Genomic DNA, 21,865 nt, shown 5'->3' with positions numbered 1-21,865 from the left:
CCCAGCCCTCATGACATGCCATGCGTTGCTGGGTGCCGACGAGTAGTTCGCGGAAGCCCTCGTCACACGCACAAAAGACGGTTTTCATAGTCAATAATGAAAGATGGAATTCCTACAAGATCGAGCCATGTATGCCGCTGCGACTCGAGATTCTCCGTTTTCAGAATGTCAGTTTGACGTGTGACGCCCGCAATGCAAACACAGCAAGTAAACGCAGACACACGCTACGAGACTACCGCAGACCCGTCCTCACTGTTGACCCAGGTTCAGGGTCAAGCCCCATCTATCATACAGATTCCCCCTCCCATCTCTCCCCCTGCACGGACTTGACGTCCCTAATCATACCGCGGATCCTCGTCCCCGCCCCAAGCCCCCGGCGTCGGCGCCGCAGCAGGCGTAGTGTAGTAATCACCCGGTGTAGGCGCCGAATAGTTACCCGGCGTGGGAGCGCTGTAGTTCCCAGGCGTCGGCGCATCCAGCGGGGGTCCGCCCGGCGTAGGTGCACTGTACGCTCCGTACCCGCCAGGCGTAGGCGCAGAGTACGCGGCGGGCGTCGGGGCGCTGAGGTTCGAAGTCGACTTTGAAGATGAGGAGGCAGCGCCCGCGCCCCATGCCGGCGTCCGGGAGCCTGAGTTGAAGCCACCGTACGACGTGCCTGAGCCGTCGTTCCCGCCGTACGCAGTCGCCCCGCCATACGCAGTCGCCCCGCCGTATGCAGTTGCGCCGCCGTAGGCTGTCCGCGAGCCGTCGCCGCCGCCCCATCCGGGTGTCCGGCCGCCGCCTCCGCCCCAGGCTGGAGTGCGTCCACCACCACCACCCCCAGCAGCGGGTGTCGCGCCGCCCCAGGACGGACCGTTCCGAGACGCACCGCCCCAGGCAGGCGTGCGGCCGCCGCCGCCACCGTTGTAGGGCGTAGCACCACCATATCCGCCCCGCGAGCGGTTCGGGAACTTGCCGCCGAGGTCGGTGCTGTTGCCCGTGATGGGGTCTTTGACGGTGAGGAGATCCTTCTTGATCGAAATTTGCTTGTTCTTGGTGTGCAATTCGATGCGGGCTTCGTCATTCATGGTGTCTTTGACAATACCGAGCAGGCCCTTGTAGGGACCCTTTCGAACGGTCACAGTTTTGCCGATCATCCTGTCTCTTCCAAAGGTCCGCGTTTGGGGTGGAGCCATGGCTCCGGGGCCGCCATTTGGTTGCTGTAGGGCAGGGTTGATGCCGCTGAGGTCAGGCCCACCTACCTGAGCGCGTCCACTTTTGGCGGCCATCGTAACGACGTTCGTGCTACGAGTCACGAACACGCCAGAATTTTCGTTGTATTCCCGGTTCTGCACGAAAAGTTGACCGCGATGAATGTAGATGACTTTTCCGGTCCGGTTTTCTCCACCATGCTCCTTGACAGAGTCATCGTTTCGGATTTCGGAACCATCTCGATCGGTCGCAACGGCCCTGTTGTTGCGCCCAACGATACCTGACACTTGGGTATGCAAGAGGGTGCGGACCTCGTTTTGCTGGTCCAAAACACGCAAAACTTCGCGATCAACCTTGATGACGCAACCCACGGTCGAGGCACTGTATAGTTAGCGAATATACAAAAACGAAGATGTGTGATACATACTCAATCTGCACCAGATCGAACAGGTCGAATTGTGAATTTGGTCCAATGGTAGCCGAGTCCGCGGCGCGCTTCAAGTCCTTGCTGAAAACGGTGATTTCGGTCTGAGTAGAATCGCAGAGCAGGGTGATCTTATCGTCCCTAATTTTGGTGATCATACCAACTTCGTCGATGTACTTGCTCCCACCGATGACCTTCACGTGGTCGCCATCACGGAACAATTTACGAAGGGTCCTGACCGGAGTATCGATTTGTCGTCCTTTCAGATCACCTTCTGTGACGCGGATCGTTACGATGTCGCCCTTGGAGGTAACAGTGGTACCCTTGAGACCCTTTTGTTCGCCATCGTAGACCTCCACGTTGTCGCCGGCGACAAAGTTGGAGCCCGATTGTCCAGCCTTTTGTGCAGCCTGGACTGCCAGAAGATCCATGCCGTCTGCCCCATCGGTGGTCGGAGTGGCAAACCATTGCAACTCCTCCATTCGCGGGTTGACATTCTCGGCGGAAACGGCGTTGACATTGTGTTCTTTGTAAAGGAAGCCGCCGACGTATTGTTCTCCCTTGTACTCGATCGTTCTTTGGTTGCCTCCCCCTATCATCCGCATTTTACTCGCGTGCCGCTTCTTCGCGTCGGCCTCACTGAAAAGCTTCTGTGGGGGACGATCTGTGACACGACCGAAAGCCGGGCGCTTGCGTTTTCCGCCATCAGCAGCATTCGCATCTTCGTTTAGACCATAGTCGAGACGCGGAACGATCTGCAGGGTGCAACTGATACCGTTTTCACTAACTTCGTATATCTTCGCAAGATCACCCTTGTAAGGACCGCGGGCGACACGGACGAACTTGCCCGGCTCTAGCGTCGTGCGCTTGCGTTTGCGTAGAAGATCTGGTCGCTCCTTTACCTCGATGGAGAGTGGCTGTGTTCCCAGGAAAAGGTGGATGACACCGTCCACTATAGCCATCATGTCTTGTTTTGCGTCGGCCTCGACGTAGATGTATCCTGACATGGAGCCTCCACGCTCGAAAGCGGAATAGACGTGGCATGGGCGTCCGTAACGAAGCCGCTCGTCGATTCGCTTCATGATTGACATGATAACCTCGCGCTCTTTGCCCGGGCGACATTTCAGGACCCAAATCGAAGGATCATCGACGGTGGGTTGCGATGTCGGTACTGTGCCTGCCGCTGATCGACGAGCGCTCATCATCTCGCGCCGGCGATACTTCTCGTCCATTGCCCTGGCCACCTCCTCGGCATCCATGTTCTGCTCCGCCTGTCGCCGGTTGTCTAGTTCGCGGTGATGGCGATCGTCGAGGTCGGCCTGGGTGGCCTCGAGCAAGTCGTCTGGGTGGACCTCATCGGCGAAGTCGTCGTTCTCGTCCTCCTCCTCATCTTCGTCCTCGTCAACTTCGGCCTCCTCCTCGATGAACTGGTTGCGCCGCATCAACTTCTTTCGTTTTTTGGGGCGTGTCTGTCTCATGTCAGCGCATTCCCGAGTGCGGTCGCGGCTCGTCTTACCACAACCTCGTCTTCCTCGTCTTCCTCATCCTCTTCGTCCTCGTCGTCCTCTTCGTTCTCTTCGCCAGCTTCTTCCGGCGCGTCGTCTTCATCATCGTCGATGGCAGGCATGCGGTCGTTCCTTGGGGCCACATCGTCCTCGTCTACTTCGGGCTGCGGGTTGAAGTCCTCGCCGTCGGACTCATAGTCGGACATGGTGGCAGGAGAGCGCGTGTCGCGCGGAGGCTGGCCCCTTCCACTGAGGGTTGCGAGTGGCTCGTCGCAGGTGAGCGAGCGAGGCCCAGGGCTCGCGGATTCGGAGAAGCGCGATGATTGGTTCCGAGGCGCAGAGCTGACCAGCGCTTGGCAGCAAGAGAAGCTGAGGGAAAAGGGAAGGAGGGGGTCGTCGACGGTGCGCGGGCGGCGGCTTTGTTATAAACTGTCAAAGTCGCGGAGCGTCCAAAGAACGATGCCGCGCCCCGGGCCCGTGCGCCCTAGCCGCATCTTGGCGCGCCGGGCCCAGCTCAGCTGCAGCCTGCGGATTTCTCCCTCGTTGCAATCGCCGACATGCTCGATCGGGTCAGATCTCTCGCGTTTCTGCTCGTGGCAGTCGTCTCGCATCTGCTCTTTCCCTGCCCTACTGCCCTCGGCCGCCCTCGTGACTGCAGTTTCAGTTTTCTTTAGCTATGACGCCATGTTGATATGTATGCGTGTTGTGCATCTCCTCTTGATTGAGGTAGTACCTACGTGATCAATGGGTTCACGCGTGGATGACCGCCCATGAAAGCGCATGCCCACCTTGCACTTGCGAGGCGCACGCATTGGCCTTGGAGAGCAAGTTTGGCCTAGATGAGATGGAGCCGTGACTGAGCAAGGTTGCGATCATACTCACGTCATACCAATTGCTGATCCCAATCAGATAGTATAGGTAATGTCTACGCTAGCAAAGTCACCTGGGAACGGGCCGGGTCGAATGACTATGCAGTTTCAGAGCTCGCCTCATGGAGGCGAAGTAAGAGTTCGTTGCTTGTCTTCTCGGTGAAAGGACAGGTGAGCTACCGGGCTGATGTCCAGCTTGGCCATGGACGACTACCCAAGAATGCCTGCTAACCAACACTTCAGCTATTGGAGCGAACAGGAACAACACGTGCATGTTCTGTGCCCGATTGTCGACAAGGCCACGCCTGCTGGAACGGCCCAAGCTTGCGAATGTACCGATTTTCCTTTTCGCTTCCTTCACACCCCCCAAGAGGCCCAATATATACAGTCGGGGTCAGCCCATCTCGTAATATGGTTGATGAAATCCGTAGCATACTCGTTGCGGCCCTCCAGTAGTTTCCGATGAGCAGGGAAATCAAGGAAATACTTGTGTTGTGCAACCACGTAGGCAACCGCAAGCTGTCTCAGCGGAACAACAGTCTTGCCTTCCCTGTCCGGAATATAGTAACTGTCGTATGCGAATCGTGCGAGCTGCACGATCGCTTCGAGACCGGATGCGAACAGTATATAGACCGACAGTGTCTAGCATAAGTTTGAAAGAGCAATTTCCTTGAGCGCCGGTACCAGATATTGCTCTGCAAATGCATACAAACGAGCATAGGCTAAAAGCACCGGGGCAAAGTTTTCTCTCCACGATTTGCTCTCCTGGGAGACACCAGGGTACTTGAACCTCGCGCCGGAATGAATATTGAAAGTCCAGAATGCGTGCTTGGGGCTCCAGGCGTACTCGAAGACGCTGGGATCGAGACTTGGTTCAGAAGGTTCAAGAGGCTCAGCGGGCTCTTCGATATCGTCTTCGACATCGTCCTTGTGGATCGTCAAGATCGGGTCAGCTAGGCGAAATGCGTCTTTGCATGTATCGACCTCTTCATTGGAAAACCGCTCGGGCTTGGGATTTGTGTAGGTCCCACGGTAAGAGAACTCGAAGATGCGCTGGAAGTCCTGGACGTGAAGATCTGTGAAGCGAGCGACTTTTTCTCAGCTTTGAGCACTTCTTCCGTTCACTAGGCAGTTCAAAGGCTTGGAGAGCCTAGCGATGGCGCCAGCATCTAGAACAACGGGTGTCTCTTCTGGACCGATGAGAAAGGTCAGCTGCTTGCTATGTAGAACTCTGTGTATACTCGTTAGCTTTTGTATCGGTCGCGAGGGGGTCGCAAGCTGCGACTTACTCGCCAAAAGATGGATCGTTCTTGGAAAGCGTAGCTCTCCGCTTGGAGTGCCAAGAGCGTTTCAACATGAGGGAGAAGCAGCTGCGTTCAAAAGGGCCTCCACGCAATTCTGCTCTCAACATTGTCTTACTGTCGGGAAAGCTTATGTTATCCTCGGGGTGTCCTCTCTGGGCCTTCTGCGCATCGTCCACCGTGGTCACCAGCCTTCCTCAGCAGTGATAGGATTGCCGACTGCAAGTTGGCCTACACTTCTACAAAAGTTCCGTTTGTGACACACGTCACGAGCTTTTTCGAACAGCGTATCATGCCTAATCAGCGTTGGGCGATTCTCTTTCATATGCCACCACGCTCGCCAAATATCCTTACTCATTCCGCAACACTGCCCCGCCCAGCCTGGCAGGAGGAAAAACCTGTCAGTAAGCATGGACCTGATGTATGGTGCCACAACACGCAGTTCAACACCATTTAGCAGCATGTTGTCTATCTTAGCCTACGTCAAGCAATACTGACGAAGACAGACACTGCTCGTTTCAATTTGACCGAGAGACATCACCACTGTGAGTTGGAGCCAGGGCGGACAGCCAAAATTGAAACTTTCTAAAGATTAAAGCCCCACAAAGGTGAAGATGTTTTGTCATTTCAATCAGACGAAGACCTGTTAGTGGTAGAAGGCGATCCACCAGCGTCAAAGAGGTCCTCTCCCTTTACACCACAGATATAACCAGCCAGGTGATCATTCCAGAAAACGGCGTGCGCTTGGTCGACCACTAAACGTCTCGATCACTTGTGTTGTGCACTCTCCTTGAAGGAACTAGCTCTGTGGATTTGACACCACTTGACTATCGAGGTAGCTGACCGTCAACACTATACATTGCTAAATTAGCTTGAATATGTTGTGGGCGGACTTAAACTTCTTGGTGAGCCGGAGAAGGAGGGCCGGGGTCTTATCCACAAACTATCATGTTCTCACCCCAAGCAACTTTTAAATGACAGTCACCTGATACTTCGGGGACTGCACACGTTCTAGCAAAGAATTCTCAAGAGAAATCCCAACAACGTCGCTGTTATGCTGAGCCGGAATCAGCAACGCGGCATCCCACCTTCCGGGCTGGTGCTGGATTCCTCAGTCCAAGTGCTTCGACACCTCTAAATTACTCATTCCCAAAAGTTCTTGGACAACGTTTTGGGAATAACGATACCTGAGGTAAGCATCTGAGCTTGGATATATCGTATTCGAGGCTATTTCGACGCGACTTCGGCCGCTACTATGCGACTCAGAGATTAGACTCCTAGCCGTCCATGCGACAATATGGATAGCAGATGGATCGGACTGTTCAGGATCTATTTTTGTCAATCTTGACTCTTAAAACCCGGGAGAGGCCTCCGTTGTACAGTGCACCGGCTTCCGAAAGGCTGAAGATTCCAAATTATAACTCTTTCAACGAGGGCCTTCTCTCCCCACGCCCCACATAGAAGTATGTGGAGGCCTGTCAAGCACTGCATGGACCAGGGACCAGGGATTCAAGAACCATGACAGCTCCCTAGATTCCAGATGCGCCAGCCTCGTGCTCTAGAAGCATGGCCCCTTGCCAGGACGGAGGAGGCTTTGAAAAGTCTACGCCGCCGACGCAAGGTTCGAATGCAAATCCACATCATAGGTGCGCTGACATTCGCTAAGAATCGAATCAATTTATACAATTTTCTTGTCGAATCAGCTTCACAAGGTGATCATGGTCCTCGTGGCTGCCAGGTATGAAGTTGCAGACTTCGGCTATTTAAAGCCAGCATTACTTATTACTCCATCTAACGGCCACTCCACATACTATACGGTTAAATCACTTGGCCTCTCAGAACACTCCAAATCACTATTACGCGATTCTCCATGACCTTCTCGAACCAAGCACTTCGCCACGGCGGCTTGTCAGACTACTGAGAGATCGTGATGCCAAAGGCAGGCATCACACCGTATGCAATCAAAGCTTTCCTCTTCAGACCAGACCACCGTCTCGCTTGCAAAACCGCCTTCCTACCCAGGTTGTCATCAATAGTCACGCGTGAACTGGGATGCCACCTGGAAGTCCTACTAGTCTATCGTACGCATGTGCTTGTCTATCGCAGCCGAACTCGAGCCCCAGACCCGGAACTTGAGCAGGATAATGACAGATAGATCTTGGCAAGCTGTACGGTACTAAAATCATGATCGTGCCCATCTTTCTTTGTGACGATAGTGATACGAGGTCCCTTCTTACCTGTCACAAGAGCACTCGTCATCTTCCGAACTCATAGCAAGTTCCCTCTGAACAAATTGGATCGCTCAGAATGAAGTTTTCGCTCGCGCTCGCAGCTTTGGCTGGTCTTGGTGGGTCTTGGCCAAAGAACCGTTATTTGAGTCTTCACTCATGAAAGTTACAGCTTTTGGACGTCCGTCGACTGGGGTGCAGCCACGAGCTGAAGGAACCATCACATACGTCGACCAAGAGACCGGATTTACCTTCTCCGAGTACAAAGCCGCATTTTCTCTCTCGGCCAACATTGTCTTCCGCTTCGCGCTCCCTAGCAATGCACCCTCGGGCCCCTACAACGCCGTCATTCAGGCCGTGGTTCCCAACCAACTTGGCTGGATAGGTCTCGCCTGGGGCGGCAACATGGTCAAAAACCCGCTGACCGTCGCATACCCCAACGGCCAAAAAGCAACCGTTTCCTCGCGATGGGCTACGTAAGTCCCGCCTCCCACACGCGAAAACATGCGAGAGACTAATACACGGGACAGTGGACACAGCACCCCCATGGCCTACACCGGTGCCACCTACACCCTGCTCAACACAGGCAACAAAGTCAACGGCTCGCACTGGCAGTTCACCGCCAAATGTGCCGGCTGCACCACCTGGACCGGTAGCTCTGGATCCGTACGGATCTCGCCGACCGGCAGCTCGCGCCTTGCCTTTGCCTATTCTACGGGCAAGGCGTCGTCGCCGTCGTCAAACACGTCGACGATTCCGGTGCACGACACGCCGAACTACTTCACCAACGACTTCTCGCAAGGCCAGAACCCGAACTTTGATGCGCTGCTAGCGAGGAACGGGGTCTCTGCTGCAAGGGAAGGTGTGGTATTTGTCGATGGACCGCTTTGAGGGAGAAGCGAGGTGGAATGTAGCGAGTGGCGTTGTAGAGTACGTAGTTCTCAATATACATGTCTTGCATTGAACCACGAAGCCTTCTTGTGTAGCTCATATGGGATCTCGGGCATGCGACACTATGGCGAAACGCGCTTGGCAATTACGCTTCGGAATGCATCGTAGGGTGTCTCTAGGTCGCCGCCCTATTTTCTCACTGCTACTCACTCCCCCGTACGTCTCAATGGTACTGCAACTTCAGCAATGACGTGTGCGCGCTTTTTCACAGCATTGTGACCACTGCACCGTGTGGAACGTCTTTGGTGGTCATCTGCTCACTGAATAGTCTTTGAGGAAACACAATCGCGAAGCAGAAGTCAAGACTAGGGAAGAAAGATGCATGCAACTCTAACTATTTGCAGCCAATCTCATAAAAACACACCACCGCGCGCGACGAGCGATGAAAATAAACTATAAAACGCCCCATGCAGCCTCCCGTAGTCACCACGTTCCCCACATCCGCGTTGCCGCATTTAGCCTGGATCCTGCGTGCTTGCCGAAGACCGCAATATACAGCATGTGGGGACGGCACGCGAGGAGCCAGCAGGGGTATGGGTTGAATGTGCCAACGAGCAACAGCCTATGCCTTGATCGCCATGTCGCCCATGGGGAGCGCCTTGAGCCCTGAGATAGGAAATTAGCATGAGAGTGAGGTAGCAAGGAGAGAAGGGAGACATACAGCCGTCGACGTCCTCGGGCGCTTGCTGCTGCTTGGTGCACGCGCTGTATTGGGCGTCGGACTGGGTTGTGAGGCCGGCCTTGGGGCACGCGTTATTGAGGTTGCAGCCGTTGTCCATGGCCTTCTGGAGCGAGTCGCCTTCCCAACCAAAGACGTAGTCGCCGTGGGCGGCGGCGCCACTGTCAGAATGTTAACATACGTCCTGCAAACGATTTGGACAGGAAGGTACGTACCCAAGGTTCATCGAGTACACGAAGGGCTTGGAGCCGTCGGTGGGCCACTGGCTCTTGTCGGAGAAGTTGGTCACGTTCCACATCAGCTCGTACATGACCTGGGGAAGCTTGACGGGATGCGTCGAAGGGCAAGCACCACCGCCGCTAGCGCCAGAGCCTTGACCGTATGCGACGTGGCTCTGGTGGTCGGGAGAGTCGAGGTTCTTGCCGTCCCAGCATCTAAATTTTTGTTAGGTCATGACCAAGCTTCAGTGTGAAAGTTGACTCACGTGGGGAAGATAATGGTCTGGCGGATCATCTTGCACTTGGGATCCGAGGGAATGGCAACAGTGTCGGTGCCAGAGCAGGGCTGAGCACCCACGAAGGTGTTCTCGTTGGGAGACGTCCAGCACCGGTGACAGATGTTGCCCTTTGACACCTTGTTGTCATCGGTGTTGGTCGCGGAACCAGCCAACATGCGGAAGCCCTGCAATCAGTCAGTGACATCCCACTCCATGTAAGATGTAAAGCTTACCTTCTTGAAAGCGGTCGTCTTGCCGCTGGGAATGTAGTAGACGTCAAGACCGCCTTTGTTGATGAGCTTGCCCTGGGGACCGCCGTTTCCAGTCTGGGGGACACGGATGTACGATCCGTTCTTGTGGTGGAAGAACATAACAGCTGTCCAGTAGTTGGACTTGTCCTGGACGAAGGAGCATGACGTGCAGGTGGAGAGCTTGGCGGGATCATTGTTGGGGTCCATGGAAACGTTGAAGCTGTTGCCACCAACAATCTGATGCAGATGGGGAGTGTATTTCATTCCAGGGTTGACGAGCGGATCCGTTCGCTCGACGACAAGTTGCGAGCAGGCGAATCGCAACATGTTGCCTTGAGCGTTAACATTCTGTGCAAGAAGCGCGGCCACAGCCGTGAAGGTAGCCCACTGCATCGTGACTAGTGATTGTCGTGATGTCCTGACCAAAAGCGTGAACAGCGAAGGTTAGTAGAATAGAATCTCAAAGAGCGGAGGCGCAGAGAACATCGACTCCATGTATACCAGTGATTCCTTATAACAACATCCAGGGATATTTGCCACCAACAGGCTAACTGCCGGTAGCGCCAAAACTTGGTCGCTGAGTTTCTCGAGATATGGGGTTAATCTAAGTCATCTAATGATTGGGCGCATCCGATATGAGCTCCGTTTCCTCGCATGGTACCTCTGGGGTCCCCGACTTCTGGATTGTCTAAGCGTTGTTCTACGGCAGAGCTCTGCCACGCGCTCGCATCAAATTGCCGCAGCATGGTCATCTCGATGTCCGGAGATCCGGATGCCTGCAGTCCATACGAAAGACACGAAAACGATCCCGTGACAGTGGTCCAAGCAACGGGTATTCCATGTATGGTTGTAAAGAAGCTTGGCATAGCGAATCGGGTTGCGGACATCCATGTGGAGAAGGCATCCTGCATGGGAGGCTGCTGAAAAGGTGTGCAGCGAAGATTCTGACCATGCAGTCTTACCCTTGGGCACAGCTGCAGGAATATCATAGAACAATCAACAGCCACGAGCAGCTACGTCAGACGGCAGACGGCAGACGGCAGACGGCCGAGTGAAGCGACATCGGTAGAAGGTGGTAGTCGATGGACCGTGCAGCTGTCACTTCCAGCAAATCGCTCGGAAAACTCCTCCTTCCAGGCGGCGGACAGGGTCAAGGATAGCCAGCGTTTCTCACGTGGAACGTTATATTTCCGATCGTTCGAAACGTCTTTCGTAGATTTAGCCTCGAGGAGCCTCCTTCTTGATTCGGGTAGATCTGCTTCAGGGTACCGTAGGCTCACAGTCCGTTCTTGAGCCTCAGCGCACCTGGATCAATGCTCAAGTGTTACATCGTCGATGATGCACGCATAGATCATGCCTATTGTCGATGACTGGTGAAGAACTTCGAAGCGAGTGCGGACAACACACTTTGCAAAATCGGAACCCGTTGATTCTGGTCGAATACTCATTTCTGTTACTGTGCGCAGTCACTCCCAGCATTCCGCCGACCAGCGATTTCAACAATCCGGTCGTAGCACAGTGACCGCCGATCAGCGCCAAGTGTGAAGTCAAAGCAAAGTTGCGTGTGGGGTGCATACAGACCACCGTCTACGGAGCAGGCGCCCTTCGCGAACCCAGCGCCTGCTCCCTACCAATCCCTACTCCTCCGTCACCCACCATCCGTCACCCACCATCCGTCACCCACCTCAACACCTCCCAGCCCAACAATCCACCAGATATGAGCACATCGGCCTCGCGCGAGAGACTCCCGATTATCCACACACATGTCCCACCTAGAAATTCCCACCCCACCCATGCGCCGCCAACCCTAGATCCACAACCCCTGTTTAGCCGGCCTCTCACAGGCGTGGCGCAATAAGTCCTGAGTGGGGTCTGGGGCGTGCAGGCTGCGGATGCGGAGCTGATGCTAAGTTCCTTGGAACGTAATATGAATATTATTCAAGGCAAGCAGGGGGCGATGCGTGCGGCTGAAGGTGGTAATAGGGTACTGAGCGAAGGGAATGCAATTGCCGACGTGGCGTCTGGACTGGGTTGCTGAAGAATACGTAGATGGAGAAAGTAAGCTGGGTGGGGGTATCTAAGGGGTGAGATGTGTTTGCATCATGGGGGTGTGCTTAGTGGGTTGGAGAGGTGGTTGCGCGTCTGGGAGGAGGGGATGACTCTGGTGATGTGTGCGAGCGCGAGGCCTGCATCACACCGGCGGACGCATCGCCTGAACAGAGTTTGGATCATACTGCGTTGCCCCAGGTGGAGGAACGCGGGTTTCAAACTTTTGACCTAATACTATACGAAAAGTTGGGACTGTTAGCGCTGGATCTCACCGCTCAAGCATAACAGCTGTACATTGTAGTAAGTTAAGAGATTTGTAGGAGCTCTAGCCCCGAGGCAGCACTGTCTGAGGCCGTCCAGTCCTAGTGATCACACTGACTGGCACAAAACACAGGCATAGAACTATTATCTGATAGACTGTTCAGAAGATCCATAGCGATAAAGCTAAGTTTTTACTGTCAGCGAATGTGGATCTTTTGACCCCTTCGACCGCCTTTGCCTTCGGCCACTGGACCATGACCGAACACAGCTCTGCGGGGTACACGGGAGCTCAGGATTCACTATCCTCAGCAGCACTGCCTTGCTGTTGGATGACGACACCATTTGTAGGCTGAAGTAACAGCGCCCCGAATTGTATAAGATGTTATTTGTTTTATAACCATTTTGGGCCTACCAGTGACTGCGAGCAGGCTTTAATCCATCGAAACATATACAAGCTATGCTCGCCTACTCCATGATCAACAACGCTCCTCCGCCTGCTCGAGCCCGGTGCCCTCTCCCTCCCACTCTACCAAGCCAACCTAGCAAGTAGTCCTTGCGGGTATGACCGAATCGCCCACTTCCTCGCCTCGTCCAACATCAGCAGTCCGATACCAAACGCCACAGGGAAGAACCAATACTCGACCGGGATCGTCGTCGTATCAATAGCCTCCTGCACACTAGGCGGGTAGCAGAAGATAAACACGACAACAATCGCAAAGATCATCGCAGGGAACAGCAGCAGATTCTGCGTTTTCTTATTGAATACCGGCGGCTGCTGGAAAATGCTGAGCCGGCGTGTGCGGGTAGCGAGAAGATTGAACAACTGCATCACTACCAGCGTGACAAAATAGATACTCGAAGCCTCGTTGGCCGTCTGGTTGATGTAGTCGGTGTTGTACTGCGGATCGTACTCGCCGAACTTGAGCCACATGGCGGTGAACGGGACGCCCTTGCGCTCCATGTACCAGAAGGCCATGGTGAAGGAGAGGAAGCACTCGAGGAGGCCGACGACGAAATATGCGTGGAATATAAGGCGCGTGTTGACGAGGCGGTCTTTCTTGGGGCTGCGGGGCGGGCGCAACATCAGGTCGGATTCAGGCTTCTCATAGGCGAGGGTTATGGCGGCTGCGCAGTCGGTGAAGCAGCAGATGACGATCTGGGGTGAATTAGCTACGTTCAGGGCGGGTTGAGGGCATGAAGATTTACCATCAGGAAGGACGAGAGGATCTGCGGGATACCAAAGGCGACGTTCGTGACGACGGGCCAGAGCTCACTGAAGGATCCAGCAGGCAGAAGGTACAAGATCGTCTTCTTCAGGTTGTCGTAGACAAGACGACCGTACTCGACGGCGGCGACGATGGCGGCAAACGAGTCGAGAAGAACCATGTCAGCGGCCTCGATGGCGATATCGCTACCGCTGCCCATGGCAATACCGATATCAGCAGCTTTGAGCGAGGGAGCGTCGTTGACACCATCACCAGTCATACCAACGATGTTCTCTCGGTGCTGGAACTCCTTGACGATACGAAGCTTCTGTTCAGGCGTAGTTCGCGCGAACACAATCTCCTCATAATCACACAGCTGGTCCCATTGGTTCTCGTTGAGGGTCATTAGTTCGGGACCGCTCAACACCATAGCTCGACGCGAGAAGCCGCTCTTCTCCTCCCTGCTCAAAGCCGATATGTCATCAACCGACGCAGAGTCAGAGATGATACCGCACTCTTCAGCAATAGCCTGAGCAGTGAGCTTGAAGTCACCAGTGACCATGAAGATGCGGATGCCTGCGTTACGGAGGATGTTGACGACGGACGGGATCTCATCGCGCGGCGGATCGACAATACCGAGGAGGCCTACAAAAGTCAAGCCTTCGCGAGCTGCGACGAGGACCTCTTTCTCGGGGCTGGAGGAGAAAGGAGCCACGGTATTTTTGCGAGCGAGAAGGATGACACGCTTTCCTTGTCGGGACCAGTCGTCCTTGATCCGTTCGATGCGCTGGCCTTGGGCATCAGTCAATGGCAGAACCTCCCCGTGGTCACCGACGACCGAATTGCAGCGGGGTAAAATGATGTCCGGGGCTCCCTTGATCATGAGTGTGCTGAGAGAATGTGAGCGAACCGAGTAGGTTGAAATTCGTCCAGCTTTTCGATGCTTACCATTGCTTGTTGGCTGCGTCCTGCGATGCCGGCGCCATCAATCGCACCATGAACTTGTTCTTGCTGTTGAAAGCGATCTCGAAAACCTTCTTGTATGTCTGGCGAAGTTCGGCCACGGACCCGAGGCCCTCTGACAGGCGCAAGATAGCCTGATCAGTTGCATCACCATTAATCTTTCGCTCGCTGATGGGCAGGTGCATGGTCGCAGCATCGAATTCACCAGCGTTACAAAGACCGGACAACATGCGAAGGTCCTCCATAACGTCTTCACGCTTCTTGCTAAGAGCAGCGATGTTGTTCTCGGATCGGATGACTGCCATGAGATCGCGGGCTGCTTCAGGGGTGTATTCTTCCCCTCCAGCGTAGATGTCCGTGACGACCATAGAGTTCTGTCTGAGGTTGGTCAAGAATCCGATACGTTGTTACGATGTGACGTACCTTGGTCAAAGTACCAGTCTTGTCTGAACAGATGACTGACACAGCACCCAGAGTCTCGACTGTCTTCAGAGACTTGCAAAGGATCTTGTTCTTCCTCATGATGTTCGCGACAATCGTCAAGCTAGTCGTGAGCGCAATGGGCAAACCTTCAGGGATGAATGCTACTGCGCAGGAGACGCAGTCAACGATAAGGAGCGGAACATCGATCCAGTCAGGGTAGTCTTTCCGGAGCCAGGCTGCCCATAGGATAACAATGAGGATGACCACGCATGTGATGAAGACACAAATGATGAGCACAAACCGAAGGATCTCCTTCTGCAACGGCGTCATTCCAGTCTTGGGCTCGCTGGTAAGCTTTGCGATACGACCGAAGATAGTGCTGTCACCGGTAGCGACGCAGATACCAATGCAGCTCCCGGATATGCAATGAGTACCTTGCATACCGATGTTGTGTGTCTCAAGGTAATTGTCTTCGGTCGCTTCGGTGGTCGCAGGGCAAGGTTCGGATTCACCTGACATACTTTAGTTGGAATTGATATTTAATGTTGAACATTGAGCGCACCTGTCAAGATTGCACGGTCGAACATAGCATCGCTGGACGTTTCAACGAACCGAACATCGGCAGGCAGCTTGTTGCCCTGCTTGATGATCACGATATCGCCAGGCACCAGGTCAATTGCCGAGATGCTCTCTTGAGATCCGTTGCGAACGACGATACACTGGTCCGGCAGCATGGTTCCGATGGAAGCCATAACTCGTGCCGAGCTCCAGTCCTGATATGCCTTGTTAGTGTTCCTGTCAACAGCTACAGTTTCTAGATAAAATGCAGCGACTCACCTGCCATGCGTTGAACGCCGCCTGAAAGAAGAAGACAATGATCAAGACAATGGCAAGCGCAAGGTTAGCCTTCGCGGGTGGGTTTCCAAGCGGCCTCCATGCAATAAATACCAGTATGCCGGCAATGAGAAGGATCGAACCAAAGCCACCAAAGAAGTAGCCCATGATCTTTGCGAAGCGACCCGATGGAGGTTTCGTCATCTTGTTCTTGCCATGCTCAGTGAGGCGGCGCGCGACTTGGTTTGGAGAGAGGCCTTGCCCGAGGGTGACCGAAAGGCGGCGAAGAAGTTCGTCAATGGAGATGGTGTGCCATTCTAGGTCAACGAGCTCTGCGATGGGTTAGACAAATGTATTGTACGAAGAAAGGCACAGACTTACCAACACCAGCGCGCTCCTTCGCCTTCTTCACGATCTCCTGTTTCTGGTCTCGGGCTTCATCGACTTCGATAGAGCTGTGGGGCGTCAGTGATGCGCATTGGCACTGCTTATAGTGTGAGCACTCACAGGGTACGGTAGGTGATAGGCAAGGCAGTCTCCGGTTGCACAGTCCTCGTACCACCACCTGCACTGTGGATCGAGAGACTTCCCGCGCTGGATGCACGCGACAAGCGCCTGTCATGACGGTAGGCGTCGCGTTCGCGACCAACTCGACCGGTTTCCTCGTCGCCCTGGAATTGAATCCGGGTAGCCCTGCAGACTTGTAAGCTGAACGTACAAGCGCATACCACCTCGAGACACGCACGGCTTGATCTCCTCTTTATCCATTGCAGGGAATTTGAGCGCCTTCAAGAGACAGTAAACTGCCTGTTTGAGTGGGCGGGCGCGTGTTGAAGGGGAGGCAGTAAGGAGGGAGCGGCAGAAGAGGCGAAGAAAGAAGGTAGAAATGGAGGAGAGTGTCGAGTGGAGGTTGATTGTATTTATATCACGCAGATCACGCAGTGAAAAGGTAGCTACTGCTCAGACCCTTCGCGGCAAAGGTTTGTGCCCCTGTAGACCCTTTCCAGCCTTACGTGACGACAATCTGGTACCCACGTGCAGCGCGTTCTCATGCCCAGGTTACAGCGCTGTCGATGACCGCACCAGCCACCGTCTCATACCGCACGTAATGGAAACCACGGGAAGCGGTGACACAGAATGTCGCCAAAATCCTTGACATAGCTACGATGGAAGCGAACAAAGCTGCAAGCAGGCTGTGTTGTTTGCCGCGCGCGGTAACACAGCGATTCGACGAAAAATCGCTCAAGCTACGCCCATCAGCGCCGTCACCAGTCTCTTGTTTGAAAGAGCAAGCGCACAGCATGTGAGATGCAATTTCCGCTCCCAAAGCGGCAGACGATGTACTGGCGAAGTCGCTTTGCTTAGGCTGTTGGAGGTTAGCATGCGCGAATTTCGAGCTCACCTACACAGCCACTGCGTCTTGATGCAGCGCATCCGCGCATTCAACCAATCACAACGCGTTCCATTCAACCTCACATTGCGGATGGATCCCCGCAGCCAGCAGATTATCGCGTTTCGACTGCTCGCCTCGCGCTGTAAGCTCCTCGTCATCACGGCCCGAACGCAAGAAGCCGCCAGACGGGGTATTCCGAACTGCAGAACCGAAGGCGAGCTGCAGGGCGTCCCGCGTAGACCCTGATATACACATTCGAGATATCTGTGTGCCACGGGGGTACCCGCATGGGAAGCGTGGGTGCATTGACGATTTCTGCTCACTAGTGCATCTTAGCGGCGAGATGACTCGGCTCTTGCGAGCTTAATGTAACAGCGGCGATGCTGACCTTGACTGCTGGACCCAGGGCCCAGAAAACGTGAGTCCTACTGCGGGCGGTCTTGACTCCGATGGGACGCCTGTTCGTTGAGCAGCAAAGTTGAAAACGCGCCAGTCTTTGCAAGTCGATGTGTGGCGGAACTTCGGAGGGCAATGCCAAACATCGTTAGATGACGCGGTGGCGGCCCTGGTTACCACGAGCGTCAAAAACTGATATAGTGTGCGGCACTGAAGCTGATTTGAAAACTAGAATAGGCGAGCGGATACCGTCACGCGCAGTGTCGCTCGCTTCTTCTTCCGAGCCACCGTAGTGAATATTGCGTCTGGTGCCTCCAGCTCCGCTAGGGGGAAAGAATTTCTCTCGTCTCGACACTTCTGCTTCGCGGAAGGTTCTGTTTGGCTGAGCGTTCTCTTTTCGGCATTTGGGAAATACCTGCGCGTGCGAGGCGGCAAGGGACCGCGTCGAGAGTTGGTGCGACTTCCGCCATGGCCTCCCTTACTCACCAGAAACAACGCAGTCACGAACCCTCGGGCATCTCTTTGGATATTTTACATTGATTTCGTGATCTCTTCGTTACCTTACATCAAGTCAGAGCAGATGACCGAATCTACCCGACATTCCATACCAGCCGACCAGTACGGTCCGGTGCATTTCAAGATGCTTCCAACGCCATCGCAATGCCTCGCTCGCTCAAACGTCAATTGCATCGACCGTAACGCCCTTAACCCAGGAATACTGCATAACACGAGCGACCTCCAGGGCCGAATCGTGGGAAACCAAAGAACCCACCAGATACAAGCTGGCATCCAAGCCGGCAGTGACGCCGCCGGTGGTGATGATACGCATGCCACCGAGCGGCAGTTTGGCACGCCGGGCGATGGACTCGCGGCGGCGTGACTCCTGCCAGGCGTTGCTGCCCTTGCGTGCGATCGACTTCCTTCGACCACCCTGTGTGTTATCGCCGTCACCTCCGCGGGTCTTTCGAATGATGTACGGATTGTCGTCAGGGCTATATGAAGTCAGGGAACAGTACCGAGCCTGGCTCGATGAAACACTTACTTCTCGCCCAGATCGAATCGAGCGTTGTTGACCACGTAACGCTCCTCCATAACGTCGGTGCGCATGGAGAGGTCGCGGCTCGAAGCCTCCTGGCAAGCCTGCTCAAGGCGGGTATAATAGTCAGGGTGCGTGGTGGCAGCAAGGCCCTCGAGCATGCCCTGCTGCGCGAGGAGAAGCGTGCCAATGTCGACCGCTAGTACGGTGCGCTCTTTGGCGGGATTTTTCTCCTGAAGCTCGACGTATTTGGAGAGAAGACCAAGAGGCTCGGACTTGTTCTTGAGCACGTCGAAGACACCCTCGCCGCCGGGAACAATGATGACATCAAAGTCCTCAAGCTCGTCGTTGGCGTCCTCGTAGTCCATGTCGGCCTTGATGGTGAGGCCCTGGACGGATGTCATGGCAGCTGCGGTTCCCGCGAACTGCACCTTGAACGCCTTGCTCGCTGTCGAAGCTTGTCAGCAGCGAAGTGGGGTGTGGGGAAGTCCAATTGATGCTCAATGAGATGAGTGCAAGAACATACCCTTGTCTTTGGGGTTGTGAAGGGAACGGCTGAGGACCTCAAGCGGGCCAGCTACATCGAGGGTGTTGTAGCCAGGGTACAGGGCGAAGAGCACCTGTACCGTCTCGACAGGCCCATCGTTGTTGTCGGCAATTGCACTCATCTTGACTGCTTGTTTCTGGTGATGATTGAAGAGTTGTGGGAGATGAAAGTGAGGTGGAATAGGTACACGTACGAGCTCGTGTGAGGATGGGCAGATGGAGGGGCAGGAGCTCTTCATGCTCACGCCAGGGTCCGTGCGCCTTCCCCAGATTCAAGCTGTGCGGGGTTGGGACCCACTTCAGCCACTAAGAGAGCTGCTCGTGACTAGTGACCCACAAAACATACTGTGCGATGGCGTAGCCCCTCCTATCATGCGTATGCGTTCAGGCACCGCGAAAGGCAACTCGGGCGGAATGACCCTCGGAATGGCCCCTAGCAGCCGTGATCTTCCCCAAGGGAGCAAGTCCCCCGCAGTCCCGAATCAATTTGAGCTGAACGAGATGATCAATTCACCGTCACCAGCGACGGTTGTATCTCCTTTCGTAGCTAACTCGCAATATCCGCTCACCGGTCTCCGTACTCTACAGTGGTTTCCGACGTCACATACATCTTCCTTCCTTCGCTATCGCGTCCAAGTGTCGGCGCCTGAACGTGCGACGCGGCAGGCTTCGAAAGATTTGATGAAGCACTGGCTCTGACACCACTGTGCGGTCCCGTCCATAGTCTGGCTTCATCGTCGTTTGCGTTGGGTGGCTGCACCGTCTTTTCCGAGGAGACGTCGTCTTCGACAACTGTCATCTCGTATATGTCCTTCACCTTCGAGCGCTCGCTGCCTTTCTCAATGGTGTTGTGTCCGTACGTGTTCTTGGGCGGTCGTGGCTTTTCAATCGAGAGCTGATCAGGTCGGGCTGGTACCGCGCGAGGAATGATTTAAGAACTGGAACAGACGCGCATACAATCCCAACATCGACTTCCACGAAGCACCATTCGAACTGCTCTACAGCTGCCCAGGTGTAGACTGGAGAGGTCATGAGAGGCTTGAGCAGCAGTGTTCGCTTTATGGCGACCGCGCAAACACTGGCATCAGTAAAGTGCACATCACCGCGAGAGTCAATGACCCACAAGATGCCAGTCTCAAACATGAGGTGTATCGAGACCTTTTAGCATTTCGACATCTGAAGCGGGATGACAATGGGAATAAGGACAAGCTCGAAGACATCGATAATGATAGTGAGGACCGACAGTGCCTGCATAAGCTTAGCCGACTCCTCGCGACAGTTCAACTTGTACTCACCATGTATTTAGTCAGCTGATCCAAGCACTTCGCTGTAGTTGCGAGGGACAGATCCCATGAGGCTGCGATTGGTCTACAGCCGAAGAGGGATATCAGGTTGTAGATGACCGCATCTGGAATCACGATGCCGAGCAGGATCCACACCAAATCCCTGAACCTAAAGTACGGATACAAAGTCAGTGTGAGTCAAGGCAAGATTTTGTATGTCTCAGCGCCGTTGCTTTTGCAAGGCACATCCACTTTGTACCCGGCGATTTACTCATCATCGTACGGTCGACGATCGAAGGTAGAGAAAGAGGATGGAGACCTTGAAGAATGCGAGACTGAGTGAGTAGACCATGGTGCCCGCCAAGGTGCCCGCCAAGGTATGAACTCAGAAGGGAACCATGCAGTCGGTCATTGGGATGTCCCAAAAGTGGTATCCAAGCCCCACAGCCATATCTACACTCGTCAGTGGGAGCAACACGGGAAGGCAGCAAAGTCAACTGACGTTTGAATTTCATACCAAGCAAGTTGAAAGAGAACGCCATGGCAATAAGGGCCATATCTGCACTCGTCATCTCGTTAACCCCCTTGCGCCCAGGAGCAAGACATCCCGCTATGTACAGCCATCTATCGCCAGGCCACTCTTTGTCACATGTATCCTCGTGAAGACCCAGAGAGCTACAGTGAGGAATGCAATTACGGTAACAGATATAGCCGTCGCAGCCAACTGAGAATGCGGGTTCGGCAGCGCATCGCCCATGTGCCTCTGCGTCCCGTTCGGTGGATCTGCGAGATACATGATGCCTGTGTCGGAGTCCATGAATTGACGGGCAACCTCCTACCCACAGCCTCGCCAAAGTTGCAGCCTTCGAAGGCGCACCCTGAGGAATCCGCGCCAACGCACTCTGCCCGGAAGTCCCCTCTCCACCCTCCATCTCCCTCCACCGATCCAACCATATGCCATAGGACTTACATATCGTAAGCGGCTGCATCGACACCGAGATGATGGAGAAGCCTTTCAAGTCTCCCCTCGGCGATTTCCACCTCTCCGCCGTCAACATCCCCGCCATCCTCAAGCACGAGCTCGCCGAGCCGTGCCAGATCGCAGCTTCCATGCATTCCTGCTTGGCGACGAGAGCAGGAATGTGACCAAGGCGCAGTGGTACGTTGATGGTGGGTGGTTGGAGGGGAATTATTCGAGTGCACAGAGTTGGGGTTTCGTAGATGAGAATGAGAAAGAACACATGATGAAAGCCCAATGCTCCTTGAATCCTTGTTCAGTAATACACAGGAACAGGTTCGCCGATGTTCCCGGGCATAGGCTCTTGAGGTGTCGTGCGGTCGGGGCGAGGCCTTCAAGCCTTGGCATAACCCGGATGGTAGGAAGGAAAGTACGATATTTTTCTCTTCTTGACGAAGTGGGTTCGTGCTGTAACACAGCTGCAAGTAATTAGCTGCCAGTGGTGTGCACCTGCCATTATCGTCAACGTGAACACCGGCGACGCAATAACAGCATAGTTTCGTAAGGTACCCTAGGCCCTACTACCATTTTCTTAACTCCTATCGGTATTAGCTTGGATCTGG

At 54.4% G+C, this 21,865-nt stretch overlaps 8 protein-coding genes across 8 annotated transcripts; 1 reads left to right on the top strand and 7 right to left on the bottom strand.

The window, feature by feature from the left end:
* Positions 1-105: 105 nt before the first annotated feature.
* Positions 106-3,532, bottom strand: CC84DRAFT_1113209 (transcription elongation factor Spt5). The gene is made up of 3 exons (XM_018175345.1): positions 3,132-3,532; positions 1,619-3,084; positions 106-1,572 (listed from the first exon to the last, which is right to left on the bottom strand). Exons 1-3 carry the CDS (start codon positions 3,324-3,326, stop codon positions 336-338), a joined length of 2,898 nt encoding a protein of 965 aa, XP_018041084.1. The 5' UTR covers positions 3,327-3,532; the 3' UTR covers positions 106-335.
* A 1,099-nt stretch (positions 3,533-4,631) lies between these two features.
* On the bottom strand, positions 4,632-5,346 carry CC84DRAFT_1214018 (uncharacterized protein; the record flags this gene model as incomplete). The annotated part of the gene is made up of 3 exons (XM_018182599.1): positions 4,632-5,051; positions 5,115-5,220; positions 5,279-5,346. The coding sequence occupies 3 exons, from the start codon at positions 5,344-5,346 to the stop codon at positions 4,632-4,634; spliced, it is 594 nt and encodes a 197-aa protein (XP_018041083.1).
* A 1,848-nt stretch (positions 5,347-7,194) lies between these two features.
* On the top strand, positions 7,195-8,464 carry CC84DRAFT_1237730 (CBD9-like protein). Its single transcript, XM_018183914.1, has 2 exons — positions 7,195-7,994; positions 8,049-8,464. Exons 1-2 carry the CDS (start codon positions 7,678-7,680, stop codon positions 8,407-8,409), a joined length of 678 nt encoding a protein of 225 aa, XP_018041082.1. The 5' UTR covers positions 7,195-7,677; the 3' UTR covers positions 8,410-8,464.
* A 567-nt stretch (positions 8,465-9,031) lies between these two features.
* On the bottom strand, positions 9,032-10,222 carry CC84DRAFT_1184654 (uncharacterized protein; the record flags this gene model as incomplete). Its single annotated transcript, XM_018180765.1, has 5 exons — positions 9,032-9,075; positions 9,131-9,309; positions 9,364-9,582; positions 9,633-9,829; positions 9,878-10,222. The coding sequence occupies 5 exons, from the start codon at positions 10,220-10,222 to the stop codon at positions 9,032-9,034; spliced, it is 984 nt and encodes a 327-aa protein (XP_018041081.1).
* Positions 10,223-11,048: 826 nt separating this feature from the next.
* CC84DRAFT_492243 (uncharacterized protein) lies at positions 11,049-11,534 on the bottom strand. Its single transcript, XM_018186504.1, has one exon. It carries the CDS (start codon positions 11,468-11,470, stop codon positions 11,213-11,215), a length of 258 nt encoding a protein of 85 aa, XP_018041080.1. The 5' UTR covers positions 11,471-11,534; the 3' UTR covers positions 11,049-11,212.
* Positions 11,535-12,554: 1,020 nt separating this feature from the next.
* Positions 12,555-16,510, bottom strand: CC84DRAFT_1203082 (calcium ATPase). The gene is made up of 9 exons (XM_018181804.1): positions 16,376-16,510; positions 16,138-16,323; positions 16,012-16,085; positions 15,634-15,962; positions 15,359-15,569; positions 14,797-15,308; positions 14,359-14,747; positions 13,412-14,300; positions 12,555-13,361 (listed from the first exon to the last, which is right to left on the bottom strand). Exons 1-9 carry the CDS (start codon positions 16,396-16,398, stop codon positions 12,732-12,734), a joined length of 3,243 nt encoding a protein of 1,080 aa, XP_018041079.1. The 5' UTR covers positions 16,399-16,510; the 3' UTR covers positions 12,555-12,731.
* Positions 16,511-17,932: 1,422 nt separating this feature from the next.
* On the bottom strand, positions 17,933-19,134 carry CC84DRAFT_1139448 (class I glutamine amidotransferase-like protein). The gene is made up of 3 exons (XM_018176239.1): positions 18,982-19,134; positions 18,462-18,903; positions 17,933-18,411 (listed from the first exon to the last, which is right to left on the bottom strand). Exons 1-3 carry the CDS (start codon positions 19,121-19,123, stop codon positions 18,093-18,095), a joined length of 903 nt encoding a protein of 300 aa, XP_018041078.1. The 5' UTR covers positions 19,124-19,134; the 3' UTR covers positions 17,933-18,092.
* Positions 19,135-20,162: 1,028 nt separating this feature from the next.
* Positions 20,163-21,471, bottom strand: CC84DRAFT_1256483 (uncharacterized protein; the record flags this gene model as incomplete). Its single annotated transcript, XM_018184630.1, has 3 exons — positions 21,255-21,471; positions 20,297-20,453; positions 20,163-20,249 (listed from the first exon to the last, which is right to left on the bottom strand). Exons 1-3 carry the CDS (start codon positions 21,398-21,400, stop codon positions 20,163-20,165), a joined length of 390 nt encoding a protein of 129 aa, XP_018041077.1. The 5' UTR covers positions 21,401-21,471.
* Positions 21,472-21,865: the final 394 nt, after the last annotated feature.

This window comes from Paraphaeosphaeria sporulosa (assembly GCF_001642045.1).
Source record: "Paraphaeosphaeria sporulosa strain AP3s5-JAC2a unplaced genomic scaffold CC84scaffold_2, whole genome shotgun sequence".
Taxonomy (NCBI): domain Eukaryota; kingdom Fungi; phylum Ascomycota; class Dothideomycetes; order Pleosporales; family Didymosphaeriaceae; genus Paraphaeosphaeria; species Paraphaeosphaeria sporulosa.
The sequence above is the reverse complement of the archived record's forward strand: the minus strand, read 5'-3'. Positions and strand labels throughout refer to the sequence as shown.